Raw genomic sequence first — 15,696 nt, forward strand, 5'->3', positions numbered from 1 at the left:
AAATAAGCCCCTACCCTCTTTAGATAATTATAAATAGGCCCCTGGACCCCCGTTTAAGCCCCAAAACCCTCTTTAGCGCATCATTTTATGCGCGAAACGACCTCCGATCGACCCGAAACTTTACCACGCCCTTTCTAGTATAGTTCCAACCGTGCCATTACGAAACCACCCAAAAATATTAACCCTATCTCCGTAACTAAATTATTTCTGATCCAAGCTCGACGATAAAAACTTTTAGTTCTTTCGCTTGATTGTATGCCTGTTTGTTTGCGTCGTAGGACACGGAGTGAACGAAGAAGTTCCCGACTGCGACCAAGCAACAGAGGACCAGTTCTGTGACCCCGAACCCGAAGGGCAGTGCTTCGATCAGGACCTCCCGCAAGGACTTGACGATGGCAAGTTCAATCCCGCCCTTTGTTGCATGTTTCCGTCCCAATTTTATAAACTTAATCCAGTGGCCTGTTCTATAAAATTGCATGGTTTTGTGTGCTGAAAACGTGGTAGGATAGCCACCCTTACTTATGATAACCATACCTTGAACACCTGGTTTTGCAAAGAAAGTATGTGTGTGCGTGTAGGGATAAAATGTGGTTTTGAAAGACGAGTCAGATGGGATGGATGGCATTTCTGTGTGAAATGCCGTTGGTGTGCTCGTACCTGTGTGGTTGAGCGTGAAAGGGAGATATCCATCTCGTCACCCCTAAGGACCGAGTTGATGTGTCGTCTAACCTAACTTCCTGTCGTGCAAACCACTTGACCGTTGTATGGGCAACGGCTTAGCCTAACCCCACTAGTTAGTCTGACAGCCATCAGGAGAGCTGGGAGCAACGGGTGATCGAGGAGACGGGATAAGCTCTGGGTGACTTATGCCCTGGTTAAACCTCGGTGTTAAGTCGAATGACCCCTTGATAGATCCCGTGGTGGCTAGCCAGATCTAGCTAAGGTGGGTAAGGGCTTTGATGGGATCTACACCGGCACTAAGGTGTTCGTGCTGTGGTACCCCACCTGTGGGTAAAGTTGCACACCTCTGCAGAGTTAAAATCTATTCGAATAGCCGTGCCCACGGTATTGGGCAAGTTACGGTGTGGTCACATAACTAGTGTTTCATCTCCGGAACGGTTGGGTTGGTGTGAGTTGTCTGGAAAGTATCCGACAGTTGAGTCGTGTGAGCTACGACGGACGGGGAGTCCGGTAGCGGTTTAAAACTGGGATCCTGAGTGGATCAATAGCACGTACTCTTTGGGCACTTGAAAACTTGTTTTGAGAACGTTTTAAACGAACTGTTGCATAAGACCGAGTTTTTCCGCAAATAAACCATAACCTTATCCTTGGTTTATCCTGTGCATTTAATTCTGTTATAACCCCTCCGCGGGTGTGATTGGACTTGCTGAGTACGTTCGTACTCACCCCGTTCTTACTTTTACAGTGGAAGATCCCGACTACATCCCCGAAGACGTCGAGTAGGGTTCCGTCCTGCACCCAGTCTTGCCTGTGGGTGAGGTCACCGTTGGAGCTCCGCATGGCGCAAGACTCTGATGATCCCCTTTTCGTAGTTAGTGTAGTAGTATGGGTTTTTGTTGTAATCATCGCGATAGTGGCGCTTCACTGCCCATTACCGCGAAGAGTTGTACGGTGATGTACCATCTGATGTAATAAAAGTGTTATCAGCCTCCTGGAACTGATAAAGTAACACTTTTAAGTCTTCCCTGATGGGGGGGGGGGACGCTTCATGTTCTAACCCGACTCCGCCGAGGAACTCATGATATAATTATCCACCACCTTCGTTGTAGTCCACGGAATATCCACCCAGGCCACCATCCACAGCTGGCGGTGTTCCAACATCTCACCTTCTCGTCCACGAACCACATCCACTGTCACCCCCCCTTCCGTCGAAGGCTTCCATCTATAGCCTAGCTCACCAAAAAAGCTCCATTCCTGCAACCCTAAACCTTGAAGTATCTAACCCTAGCAACGTGAATAAGTGGCAACGGGAGGAGCGGCGGCAAGACGCAAGGAGGAAAAGAAACTTATATGGGTTGAAACGCTTGCCGGGCCAAATGAACCATGTCGTCCCTTCATGCACGGGCGACTTAAAAGTCATGGTTTGTGGTGGGAATTGAAGCTAATCTTGGACTTTGGAAGTATACGGGGCCACCTGAGGTGTCGTCGTGTCGGAAAGCCTGGAGCACAGGAGATTGACACGATAATCTAAGATAGGTGTGGATGGAAACGGATTGGATACGCATGGAATCAGATTCGGATATCATTTTTTACCGTATTTTAATTGGGATATGAATGCGGATACGAATATTCTCGAATATGAATACAAAATGATACCTCAGTTTCGGATTCTCATTCGGATATTTACTCAATTTAATGTGAAACGAATATCGCTAAATTCAATCAAGACAAATAAGATTTTAGTGCCAAGATCATCAATAGCCAAAGCAAATCAAGATCAAATTACACATTTAATAATCTCCCATGTCATAGTTAATTAAAACTATTGGTGATAATATTTAGTATGTGTCAGATCAAGTGAAATAAATATTAACAATGGTACGCAGCACCGCAACAGCAGTCTGCACTCTCACAATATGTGACATAGAGTACTTGAGTAGGTCCCTAACAGAGTAACAGGCAGATACAAAGGTCCCTGATCAAAATACATGATACTGAGCTTGCAAACCAAACATTTAGCTCATAGTAATAGTGAACTGATAAAATTAAGCAAAACAATTGAAACACACAGGTTCATAAATTGAGAACTACAGAAGGCATGGTAGTCACCTGAAGCAGAAGTAGTCCTAATTTTCTTCCTCTCCCAGATCCATAATATTGTCACCATCATTAGCAGGAGCAACTACAACAGAAACAATGATATATACAAACAAATAAATCTGGCCATCTAAAGTTAAAACAACATGTAAATTCTAGCTAAAACTTCACGTACCATCATCATGTTCGGCATTATCATTCATACTAAGACCAGCCAAATCATCAAGAATGGACGATATACCACTACAATCTGAAATAAATGGACAAAAATACAAGGTGAAATCAGTAGTGATTAATCTCTCAACTAGGCATACAAATTCAATACTAAGAAGTATAGCAGTCATAATTACCTTGCCTTGAGGCTGAAATCCAATCCTTAGTGCAAACAAGTGCCTCAACAACTTGAGGGTCCAATCGGCTACGATATTTGTGAGCAATTCTTCCTCCAAGACTAAAGGCAGATTTAGATGCTACTGTCGTTGCAGGAATAGCCAAAACATCCTTTGCCATTCGAGCAACGATAGGATACTTTGCATCATGGGTCTTCCACCAACTCAAAATTTCAAAGTAATTACCTTCTTTCCAACTCAATAGTGGTTCATTGCAATACTGATCAAAGTCTGACAGCTTATGGCTTGTTTCAGTGTTGTCCCTTGGAAACAAGCTCAATCTTTTTCTCTTAGGCTCCTCATTTAAGTCCACATAGCATTGATAGCAGTTCTAGCTTGACTGTTTTGCATAGGGTTGTTTCAGAAGCAGCATATATGGACAAATATGAATCGTAAAGCTTCTGCACAACTTTTTTTAAATTCATACATATCATCAAATCCATAATCATCTGACATCTCACTATAATAAAATTCAACCACCTTCATCTTGTAGCGAGGATCTAAGAAGCACGCAACTGCTAGAGCAACATTGCTCACCCCCCAATACTTATCAAATTTCTCCTTCATGGACTTTGCCATAGAAATAATGAAATTGTCCCTGCTTTTGTTCCACTCAGTAAGCTTGAGGTTAATTTCACAAAATTCTGAAAAGAATAAGTTTGCTGTTGGATAATGAGACCCGAAAGAATTTTTGCAACTTCATAAAAGATCTCTAAGCATTTGCACAAAAGAGTAGCATTACTCCAATCTTCTATTGTAGGAGCATGTGGGCTATATTTATCAGGATAGAGTAGAATAAGCCTTTGGAAAACCCTTTTGAAGTGAAGAGCATCTGCTAGCATTAAGTATGTCAAATTCCATCTAATAGGCACATCTAAAGAAAGGCCTCTTTCTGCTACTCCCAGTTCAGCAACATGATACAAAAATATCTCTTGTTGTTGTGGTGAACTCTTGACAATAAGGACAAGTGCACGAATGTTTCCAATAACTTTTGAAATTGTGCCAACACCATCCCTAGCGATGAGGTCGATGATATGGGCAGCACAACGCACATGAAAGAATTTACCACCACAATGCAAAGAACCATGATTCTTAAGAGTTGAAACTATTGTGTCCACACAAACATTATTTGAAGACGCATTATCCAATGTCAATGCAAATAATTTGTGATCAAGGTTCCATGAGCCCATATTTTGCATATACGCAACACTCAAATCAGCTCCTCTACGACTTCCTTGAAGATGCATGAAATTTATAATTCTTTTCTGTAGTTTCCAATCATCATCAATAAAATATTGGGCACAAAGATCTAATGAAATCATTTGTATACTCATGCTTAGAGAAGCTGAATGGATATTCATGCACAATAATTGCAAGATAGTATTTTCTTATGCTAGTTTCCTCATCGTACTTCCAATCAGCTCCTTTCAATTTTGTAATGTTAGGTTTCCCTTCATTTTCAACATGAAATGCATGGTAATGATTCCATAGACGTGTGGTACCTTGCTTACTTGCGGCACAAAAAACCTCGTCACAATAGTTGCATTCTGCCATCCTCTTTATGACAACCATGTCATTCACCTTTTCTTCAATAAGCACTTCAGTGAAATGTTTCCAAACAAGTGAAGTTTTATTCTTTGGACCCTTTATTTTGGTGACCGGACTTCTTCCCGCTGATGACACATTCTCAATTCCATCACCAGCTGCACTAGTAGCCTCTAGATCAGGCTCTGTCTCCCTATCATTAGCATCCGGTTCTCTTCCATTTACAGATGGCGCACTTGTAGCCTGCAAGAAAAAAATTACAAGCTCTCAGGAATTCACTTTCTCATCACTTAACTCCACTGCAATTCACACACATGCTTATTTCTCGATGACCTTGCCCCTCTTGAAACCATGGTTATTGATCAGCTTGAATTTGTAGTTAGACAATAGAGAGGCAGATCAGATCAAATATTATCACTATCATTTAGATGAGAAAGTCTATTACAGAATGCTACCAATGGTCCAAGAACCATCCGGTGGTAGCTAATTTCAATCTATAAAGATATATCAACGAACAATACTGTGGCAGCTAATTCAAGAAATAAATTTTTTTCTAAACAACAGTGTCAAAAGAAAAAAGAAAATAAAAATTAGATTAGTTGTTGCCTACTCCAAATATCTCTCTATATTTTTTATGTTCGTCAGATAGCATTCGTTTGTAAGATGATGCTATATTGCTACTTTCTAGTCCCAACTCCCAAGGCCAAGAAGTAGTCATCACCCAAAAGCAATAATGAAATCAGAAAGTCACCTTTGCTGGTTGAGTAGCAGATCTGAAGGGGAAGCGGGAGGAGGGGCCACCAATGCTCGATAGGCCTTCAAGCAGGCTTGGCCTCGACCTCGAATCAAATTGGCGCTGTGCTCTTGACCGTCGCAGCAGGAAGGGGGAGGGTGCCGTGGGAGTGGAGCCGCGGCCCACTGTTGTGGCCACCGGGAGAGGAACTTGGTAGCACGTGATGCCAGCAACAGCTGCAGAGGTGCGCTGGGGCGCCGCCGGCGCCGAGCAGGTAGGGTGCGAGTTGCAAGGGCTGTCAGCTGGGGAATTTTGGGACCGGAAAATAGAATGAATGAACGGAACGGGAACGGCTGGATGGATGGGCCAGTAATGGCACGCAAGGTCGGATTTTCGCGCGCGCACGATGGCCGGGAGGAATGCAGCGCGGGAAACCCTGAATAGCGCAGCGGCGCTGGCGCGAGTGCGCGAGCTCGGCGGGAGGTTGAAATATCTGCGGTGAATACGGATAGTATCCGCTTTCACATCTGTATCCGTCTGAAATTCGATATCCGAATCCGAATCCGGATTTGCAAATCGGATACGAATACATCCATTTCATCTTCCATATTAAAAACGAGTACGAATACGGATATTTATATATATGTTTAAGCGGATACGAATATCAGATAATTCGAATATTCCTATCCATTTTCCATCCTTAAAGATGGGAACATATGGCATTATCTTGTTTTTATTCTAACAACTATAGCGTGTTGTCTAGTTGTGTGATGTGACATAATTGAAAGCAGTGGTGCAACGATCCGATCCGATACTATGGATGGGATAAAAATATACTCTCTCAATCCTAAATTATGTAGTTTTGCGATGTATAATTTTTACTATGCATCTAGATATATTATATCTAGTGCATAGCAAAATCTATATATCTAGAAAAACTAAAACGACTAATAATTTGGGATGGAGATAGTACTACCAAAAATTAACTTCAATTTTTGTTAAATATGCAAAAATTTAAATGGGTTGGCACGCTAGCATGCTGCGAATCCACATACAAGTTTTGTTACGTTTTGGTTACGGTCGTAACTTCTTCGGTCTGAAATATAAGATATTTTGGTTCGTTCAAAGTAGTCTGAGTTTGATCAAATTTATAAATAAGCATATTAACATCTAACACATCAAATAAGTAAATTATAAAAATATATTTTGTAATGGATCTAATTCAAAATATTATTACTCTTTTCCATAAATTTAGTCAAACTTAGAACACTTTCACTTAGAACAAACTAAAATACCTTATATTTCCTTATATTTTAGAACGAAGGGTATCCGACTATAATATGTGGTGGCAATTTTAACCATCGGCTTGGTTTCTACAAAAGTGCAAATTAATTATATTCAAAGGAAAATGAAATTCAGTGGTTAATGAAATTCAAGTGGGGCTGCTAAAAATTCAACGAAAAGTCATATAATATGAAAATTTTAGGTATATAAGATATCATTTTTCATAAATACCTTATGATTAAAATTTAAGAACGTTTGTCTTTTTTGTGAGGAACAGGAAAGTGCAAACTAGTGTTAGTATAAACGAAATGCATCTGGCTGGCAAGGCGGGTTGGGCTCATTTTTTGGGCTGAGCCTGGCGATATATGGGCATAGGGCGATAGGCCCAAGCCAAGACAAAAAACCATTATCGGGCCACCAAACAGACAACCCAACCCAACGCTAATTAACGGGCAAAACCCCCCAGCCCATTTCCAAACCCCTCCCTCCTCCGTCTCTCCTTTACCCTCGCTTCCTCGCCGCCGCCACCGCCACCGCCACCGCCACCATGCTCCGCGCCGCCCTCACCTCCGGCGGCGGCCGCCTGACCGCCCTCCTCCCTCGCCACCGCGCCCGCCTCCTCTCCTCCTCCTCCAAATCATCCTCCACCATCGCCGCCCTCTTCTCCGATCCCACCCCTCCCGCGGACCCCGCCGCCGCGATCCAGTCCGCCGGCGTCGATCTCTCCCACCCGGACACCGTCCCCGCGCTCCTCCTCGACCCGGGGCTCTCGGGAAACTACCCCGCGGCCTCGCGCTTCTTCTCCTGGGCCGCCTCCGACCCCGCCGCCAAGGCCGGCCTCAACTCGCGGTCCTTCAACTCCATGCTCCAACTCGCCGCCGCGCACGGCGACGCCGACTGCTTCTGGTCTCTCGTCGCATCCATGCGGTCTAGGGGCTACGGGATCTCCAAGCCCGCCTTCCAGGCCGCCTCCGAGAGCTTCCGGACCAAGGACATGGCCAGGGACGCCGACCTGCTGCAGGAGGCATTTGCCGCGCACGGCAGGAACGCGTCGGCGGCCGAGGTATGCAAGATTCTACGGGCGCCGGGCAAGGATGACAACCAAAAGCTAGCCATGCTGAGTGAATCCAGTGTTGAGGTGACTGATGAGCTGGTGGCATTAGTGGTGGAGAAGGTAGGGCAGTTCCCGCAGCAGGCGATGGTGTTCTTCCAGTGGGTGGAGCAGTCAGCTGGAGCCGGGATCAGTTGGGGCAAGGTCTACAATCTGATGGCGAGGGTTCTCGGCCGTGAGGATTGCATCGAGGAGTTCCGGGAGGTCCTGCGAAAGATGAGGAGCAAGGGGCTTGAGATGGATCGAGATGTGTATGTTACTGTCACCGACAGGTTCCTCAAGAGGAAGATGGTTGAGGATGCTGTGGACCTGTTCCGATTCATGACAAACAGGCCTGAGAAGCTCTTGAGGGATGATTTCATATTCTTGCTGAAGAAGGTCCTAGTGACTGGTGAGTTGGATCTCAAGTTGGTGACGAGAGTCTTGCGGTACTATCGGCATGTGGGCAGCGAGGTCAAAGACTCAGCTTTTGATTCTGTCCTCAAGTCGTTGAGGAGTGTAGGGAGGCTTGGGGAGAGTGGCAGAGTTCTGAAGGCGATGCAGGAAGGTGGTTTCGAACCGGATAGTGCTGATCATGAAAAGGCTGTTCTTGCAATGTGTGATGCTGGCAATCTGGAAGAAGCACGAAATTATTTGACTGATGTGGAAGAGTCAGGGCATAAGTTGGGTCCAAAGATATGGTCTTGTTTAGTTCAGAAGTATTCTCTTGGTGAAAATGTGGATACGGCAGTGTCGTGCTTCCATGAAATGCTGAAAAAAAGTGGCAACGAGAATGTGGGTTCTGCTCTTGAGGCGCTGGTTTCTGGATTACACAAGAAGAAAGGGGCGAAGGAAGCATTCAAAGTTTTGAAGGACATGGTAACGGAGAAGGCTGTGGTTCCTTGGCAAACTACCTACAAGTATTTGATCCACAAGTTAATCCGCCAAGGACATCTGAAACCAGCTTTTGAAGTGCTAGGTTTAATGAAAAGCCATGGTTATCCACCTTTCATTGATCCCTTTATCCCTCATATTTCAAAGTCTGGAACTGTGGATGATGCCCTGGGTTTGCTGAATGCAACATCTTTGAGGGGGTTGCCGTCAAGAATAGTTTATGCGCGTTTATTTCAAGCTTTGTTCAAAGAAGAGAGGCATGAAGTTGCCCAACAGCTGCTTTCCCAGTCTCCTGCTAGCATCCAAAACCATGCAGATATTCGTGATATTTTCAATAAGCTGGAAGAACCTGTCGCAGCGGCATTGGCAGAGGGTTGATACGTGGCTAAGTTGAGTTTTTTATGCCCACATTTGGATGGCAAGCTGAATTTGCCCTTTTGACTTTGTAGTAGGGATTTAAGCTGATATCAGAAGTTGGGATATCAGAAACTTTAGCTGAAATGCTTTGCACTATTTTCCAAAGAAATAAGTTACATTATTTTCTTTAAAAAATTATCTGTAGTTTCTGCTTGAGCCACATATTTCCATGCCTTATGCTGGCAGTTTAGCTGCCGTATGAATCAATAGCTGTTGTCTTTGTGCAACTCTTTGTTATTGGAAGATGCAAATATTGGTTCTTATCCAAATTTGAAGTGTGCATGTATTATCAGGATCGGCTGCAACATGAAATATCTTGTGATATATTTTACTGTATTTATACAGCTCTGCTTGAACTCCTAAATGGTATATAAACACTGAATTCATAAAATGTGACAACATGTCTCATGTCTGTGGCTATCTGTGCAAACACTCTTTACACATAGGCTGACCATCTGTATAAAAACTGGGCCGGCAACTATAGTGGACAAGAGCCGAAACAAACTGAAACTGGCAAACTATCATAGATTGTGTCTGCATAATCTACCTGAATCGATAAATGCTCGTCTTATGCTGCTACTAGCTTTTTCCTGGGACTGCATTTCAAAAGAACAGGTCAGTGTTGCTGCTATTCCAGATCAAAGACAGTAATTTACCGAGTTGCATGTCGTTCAGGGTTGAACTACACTAGTTACCAGTAGATAGTAAGTTACTCTGAACATCTATATTTCTGTGCTGAATTCAGCAATTTATTCTTGGGGTCAACCAGTTGCCTTTGAAAGGGTACCTTTTCTTGATGTAATCTCCTTCTCGACTTCTACAAATATCTCCCTCAACCTGTTGGTAGAATTCACAATGACATTCTTTGCAGCCTTCTTCTGGTGCTTAGCGCCCTTCAACCAGGCAACCCCTAATAACACCTTGAGGCTGCAGGTGTTCAGTCTCAAGGGTGTGCTTGTCATGTGGTACTTCAACTGGATCTGCAATATCAGCAAACACTGTGACCTGACAATTGGAGGTAAACCATGGGACTGCTTTGGACAAAAACAGCTTTGGTTATCTTACACTGGAGTAGTCTTCATGCTGGACGCCTTGGAGGGTCATCACCTCCTCGATGACCCAGCCTTCTTGGTTTGGTAACTTATATTTTTTTTGAGTGGTCGTTGCTTCCCCTCCATATCTTGACAAGCTTTTGTCAAACCTAAAGCTGATACGCCTTTGGTATATGTCGCGGTTAAGCAGCTCCCATTCTGTCGCGGAGTAATCAACACAACCAGCTCTCTCCATCACTTTATGTTCCAGTGAACCTCCGGAGAACATCTCCATCAAACCACTGATCTGCAAATACAAAATTACTGAGATTTTAGTAGATTCTTTTGCATTGCATTGTATAAAAGTTCCAGAGATGAGTCCATTGACAAGATCACACGACAGCAAGACTTACGTCAACAGAAAGAACTGCTGAGTAGACTTCCGACATTTTTACATCGTCGTTGGCCAATAGAGAACCTTCTTCATAGGGAAGCTCTTTCAGTTCAGATTCTTTATCAATTATCTCACCTTTCTGTTCCAGACCTGATGACCGCATTTTCCATATTGCCATGATAATCCTGACAGAAATGTTTGATATGTTAACACAAACATGTCAAAAAGCCTATTGCAAATACTTATAGAAACGCGAGAGTTGATTCAATGCTTTGTAGAACCTGAAAAAAGTATAGTGATCTACCAGTAAGGAATATATTGATAATGAAAAGGAATTTATTATTAATTTTCTGCACTATTCCCGTTCCTGAAAATATGAGTAGGATGAATTGATATTGGTTATCCAACTGTTTATGTGCGTTCATAGAGTCCAGAGAGAGGTATTTGTGTGCCTGTGGGGGTTGGCCATCATACTACTCCCTCCATCCCTAACAAGTCATTCTAATCCTGTCCTAAGTCAAACTATTTCAAGTTTGACCAAACTTGAAGGTATATCAATATTGATTATACCAAATGGGTACATTTTCATAAACTTGGTCAAACTCAAGTTAGTTTGACTTAAGATAAAACTAGACTGACTTGTTTTTTGGGGATGGAGGGTGTATGGTCCAACAGAATACAACACCAACTATACCTTAAACAGTCTATACAACGAAGAAATTCCAGGTATTCTTTTCTATCAAGTCAACCATGCTGCCTCGGTAGAAGTTGATTATTGAAGCTATTACATCAGGAGTCAGGAACACAGGATAAAAAGATTGGTAAAGTATTTATGGTCGTTCTTATTTAAAATCATCTGAACCAAATGATGTGATAATGATCAATAAAATCAGGTTCTTAAACTATAATTGTCTCAAACAAATGCATAATATGGTTCAATATCTCTTCGGAATTCTGCATATCAACATGAAAATTAAAACAAGGGTACCTCATACCTGTGAGCATCATTGAATGAAACAAATGTCTGGAAATGGAATTTCAGTCTTCCTTGAGGATCCAATGTTTTGGCTCCATGCCTAGCTTCAAGACCTCTGTCTTTGCGAAGGATGATCATCAAGGATGGACTGCCAACTGTTGCAAGTTTCGGTGGAATAACCTGGATATCATCAATGTCTTCCCAAAGAAAGAAAAATTTTGTTTTCCGACCAAATATATTGGCATAAAACCCAGCTATTCTTGGGGAGAGAAAGAGCCGCCCCTATTAAAATGACAACTACCTCAGTTATTGATTAATCTGACCAAAAGCAGGTGCAAAGGATAAAAATAAGATAACAAGTTGCAGCATCAGTGTACCACACAAATCAACAAAAAGTGTACAGTGATACCCTATTTCACTGGGAACCATGGTATATAGACTTACAGACTACAATTCTTATGTGTTTTTTTAGTTTAACTTCATGTGCAAGGTTTACATTGATTTATTTCACATATGCAAGGTCCAGCACCGCATATTGGACAATGAAAATAAATGATAATAACATATTTCAAGACAGTATCTCCTATTCTGAGCAAAAATTCAGCTGTACCATGATAAATCAATGCCAAAATGCCAACTCGACACATACAAAGTCATAACATTATTACCTGAAGTGGCATTTTCCGTTTTAGATGGCAAGTAAAATCGTCAATGAGGAATTCTTCAGGAGGAAGGCTAAAGAGCTTACGGAATGCTGAATTTGTCTGCGCTGAGCGCAAGTGCATCTGAACATTCAGTCATGCAAGTTTAGTATTAGAATGCATTGTGGTGGCACTAAAACAAATTTGGAGAACTTTTTCCTCGATCGAATTTTGAACAACTTGTACCTTCTTGCCAACTTCTTTCCCCATTTTTTCTAGATAATCCAAAACAACTTCAGTCCCCCGTGAGTTGCTCAAAAAGATCCGCAGATGCAATTTTGGCTGGTGCCCTTGGGGAAACCTTCCAGCAAGAGGAAGCCACATGTCACCCAAATCTGACAAATTGTTTTTTACAAAGTTGACTTCTGTTTGACCAATAGGAGTTTCATTGCTTGGACCATCTGAATCATGCACAACCACGTCCAACCTTGCTGGAGGGTCATCCATCGCATCAAATTCAAATATCTCTTTAGAGTTGAAAAATCAAAGAATCAAGCAAATTCTCAGAAGATCAAGAGCTAATTTTATCATTATGGTTAGAGGAAACTCAACCCAGAAGGGATGCTTACCATTCCATTTTGGTTCAGACGTCTGGTACTTGACTGAGCTAGTTTTCCTCTTTCCATTGCAGGTGAAAATTACATAAGGATCAGGCAAACCAGGTGTACCAGCACTTACTACACCACTTCCCTCAATAAGTGCAATTGTCAATAACCAACCATCTCCATGAGCTTTGACTCCATGATCACTACCTAATATTGAAACAAGTTGAAACAGAAAAAATGCAAATTAGATGTCTTCCTCATTCTAGATTAACATCTACTAGATCGTTCACCACAAAGACAATTAAATATCCACTGCTTTTAGAACAGGGAGATTTGTTACCGTGTTGTTTCCAGGCTTGCAAAAAACGCCGCCCTACTTTGATGATATTATGCCCCTGAATGATCAAAATAATACAAAATACAACCTCTCCAATGGAATCTGGAAGATCAATACCAAAGTATTCAAGTCCCCCATGCACCATGTTGGGTTTGGCTAGATGAAGATGTGTAATAATATACAGTGCTGTACTGAGAGAGAATAAGAATGCAAAGCTCCCAAGGAAGCGGGCAACCAGCTTCCAGTTTGATTCTTTCTGTGGCTGCAGTGAAGCTAAGATTTTATCTTTGCTGTTAGCATCATCAAGCTCTGCTACCTTGACTTTCCGGGACAGTACTTCAGAAAACTGTGAATATCCTTCTGCAAGGCCTTGTCTTGTCCCATTCTCGATCATTCCTTTCAGCATCGTACTCTGAACAAAGTTCAGACGCCAACTTACATTAAGTTGTGCGGTTTGTTCTTCAGAAGCAGACTGGGGACCAGGTATTATACGGTACAATATCTCCACCTTGAAACAATTACCACAAGGAACGTCAGGAGTGCTAACACTAGACAAAACTGCAAAAGAATTTCCAGATGCCCTCAAGTATTTCTGCTCTTCAGTGGCTTTAACAGATTTAACTAATTTGCTTGCAGCTTTTGTGTAAGTTAATGTTCTTTTCAAACAATTCTCACTATTCTCATGTTTCCAAGGCTCAATGTGAAATCCACTTGTTCCTTGAAGTTCGGCAACTTCTGGCCAGAAATCTGAATTTGCAGTAAACAACATTGAATTCAGTTCAGCTGGTGCGATACTGTAAGATTGATCCACTAATACACCACCAGGCAAGTTTGCCGGCATTTCACAAGCTTGGTCTTTGGACTCCATAATTTTCAGTAGTTCATGAAGACTGGCCTCAGGCAGCATGCAATTCTCTCCATTTTCACGAGAGTCAGAATGCATTTTTGCATCTCGAAGCTGGTCTGTGACAGGATCGGGTGCTACGGAATGTGCAGCATCAGCAGATTTCCTGAAGTATCGAGACATGACCTCAACTACTGATGATGTATCAGCAATGGAGCCACCGTCATCTTCTTCAGGCTCCAGAAGAATGGATTGCCCTGTGCTGATGCAGGATGGTGGCCCTGTGCTTCTAGAGCCTTGCTGCTCCATGATGCTTTGGGTGAAGCCATCCAAACTTCTGAGGGATGCCCGATCCATGCTGCCACAGGCTGAAAGATCCAGACTGCCAGTAGTAGCTGATAATGACGAGTCAGTAGTTGCAACTGATCTGTATGAGCTGCACGATATATCATCGATAAGTTGCGGTGGAGCTTGACGTGTGTCCTCAGAAAGGGTGGCCCTAACTGATAAGTATACCCTCAGGCAAATTTCACCTGCAAGGAAATATAATTAAACAGTGAATAATGCTACCTTGAGTTACCACTGCATTTCACTTTCCAGAAAGTTTGAAATGATCGCGACAGTAAAGCATTCATCAGATTGGGGATAACAGAACAGTTGTAGATTGGGGACAGAGACTCGTGCATCCGAAAAAAATCAGTCAATTAGGAAGGCATTGCTCTAGGAAGTCGCGAATTCCGGCTATAAACAACAGGAGCAAGGCAATATGATTTCATTTCCCTGAACAAGTAGAGTGCCTATTATGTGGTGTAATCCATGTATAACATCCATTCTCCTACCCACATTTCCTTGGATTCTGTTTTGATTGCATTGGATACTATTACCCGATGAAGCATGATTTGACGATTCCATGGCAAGAGGGAAAACGGATGGGAGTACCGCGCCTCTTCCTCCTGAACTTGCCGCCGCTCCTGGGCTGGAGCTGGTACCACTTGGTCCCGAGCGAGAGGTCGTCCGTCTCCATGATGGCGGTGAGGGGCAGCCGCACCCGCCCCAGAAACTCGGCGCCGAAGAAGCGGTCCTCGTTGAGCACGGAGACGACGAGCTCCTCGGCGACGTCGCCGACGAGGAACCCGAACTCCTCGTCCCACACGGGGCTGAGGCTCCGCTTCACCACCGTGGTCGCCCGCGGGCGCCGCCGCCCCAGCTGCAGCCGCACGTAGGGGTCGCTGGAGCCGTTGAGGTAGATCGACGGCAGGCCCCGCGCCTCCATCACGTGCACGCGCAGCAGCATCGGCGCGTCGTGGTGGCCGGGCTCCGCGCGACCGGGAGGGCCCGCCGCCGCCGGCCTCGCCATCCGTGGGGCCGCGCGAGACGAGACGAGCCGGTGAGGCGGTGCTCGGCAAGAACGGGAGAGATCGGGCAATGGCGGGCGATCTGCGGCCTCCGCGGAATTGGGGATTTGGATGAGGCCAAAGGTGGGGGGGTTACCCGCGGCCGTTTTTGAATTCGAGACGTGTTTATCCCGTGGCGCATTTTCGCCCTGGGCCTCTTCCGAGAAGCTTGGGCTGCCTCAGGTTAAACTGAGATCATTCGGGAGCAGCAAAGAATCGGATGCACTAAAACTAGACAACGTGGTTTAAGAATCTAGAGGGGTCCAACTTCAAACAAATTAGATTGCGTTTTGAACCCTGCAGGACTCACAATTTTTTCTTACGAAATACGCAAAATTTATACA

General features: G+C 43.7%; 2 protein-coding genes across 6 annotated transcripts; one reads left to right on the forward strand and one right to left on the reverse strand.

Annotated features, from left to right (window-relative positions):
- Window positions 1-7,195: 7,195 nt before the first annotated feature.
- Window positions 7,196-9,399, forward strand: LOC112882876 (pentatricopeptide repeat-containing protein At3g02490, mitochondrial-like). The gene has a single exon (XM_025948056.1). The coding sequence runs from the start codon at window positions 7,277-7,279 to the stop codon at window positions 9,089-9,091; it is 1,815 nt and encodes a 604-aa protein (XP_025803841.1). The 5' UTR covers window positions 7,196-7,276; the 3' UTR covers window positions 9,092-9,399.
- Window positions 9,400-9,494: 95 nt separating this feature from the next.
- Window positions 9,495-15,640, reverse strand: LOC112882848 (C2 and GRAM domain-containing protein At1g03370-like). Of its 5 annotated transcripts, XM_025948018.1 has the most exons (10): window positions 14,898-15,640; window positions 13,118-14,491; window positions 12,802-12,984; window positions 12,419-12,699; window positions 12,200-12,316; window positions 11,551-11,813; window positions 10,575-10,740; window positions 10,196-10,468; window positions 9,918-10,110; window positions 9,495-9,726 (listed from the first exon to the last, which is right to left on the reverse strand). In XM_025948018.1, exons 1-10 carry the CDS (start codon window positions 15,313-15,315, stop codon window positions 9,710-9,712), a joined length of 3,285 nt encoding a protein of 1,094 aa, XP_025803803.1. In that variant the 5' UTR covers window positions 15,316-15,640; the 3' UTR covers window positions 9,495-9,709. The 5 variants fall into 5 exon arrangements, with proteins under 5 accessions (XP_025803803.1, XP_025803811.1, XP_025803794.1 ...); XM_025948026.1 differs by having other exon boundaries at window positions 9,495-10,110; window positions 12,419-12,663; XM_025948009.1 differs by having other exon boundaries at window positions 9,495-10,110.
- Between the last annotated feature and the right edge of the window lie 56 nt (window positions 15,641-15,696).

The sequence above is a fragment of the Panicum hallii genome, chromosome 1 (assembly GCF_002211085.1).
Source record: "Panicum hallii strain FIL2 chromosome 1, PHallii_v3.1, whole genome shotgun sequence".
Taxonomy (NCBI): Eukaryota; Viridiplantae; Streptophyta; class Magnoliopsida; order Poales; family Poaceae; genus Panicum; species Panicum hallii.

Excerpts from the sequence above, each read along its gene's own strand:
- LOC112882876 (XM_025948056.1), top strand. The coding sequence starts at position 7,277 with ATGCTCCGCGCCGCCCTCACCTCCGGCGGCGGCCGCCTGACCGCCCTC.
- LOC112882848 (XM_025948009.1), bottom strand. The coding sequence starts at position 15,315 with ATGGCGAGGCCGGCGGCGGCGGGCCCTCCCGGTCGCGCGGAGCCCGGC. Across the intron at positions 12,317-12,418 it reads GGAAAGAAGTTGGCAAGAAG|ATGCACTTGCGCTCAGCGCA; the intron begins GTACAAGTTGTT and ends CTGAATGTTCAG. Across the intron at positions 10,469-10,574 it reads CAGCAGTTCTTTCTGTTGAC|ATCAGTGGTTTGATGGAGAT; the intron begins GTAAGTCTTGCT and ends TTGTATTTGCAG.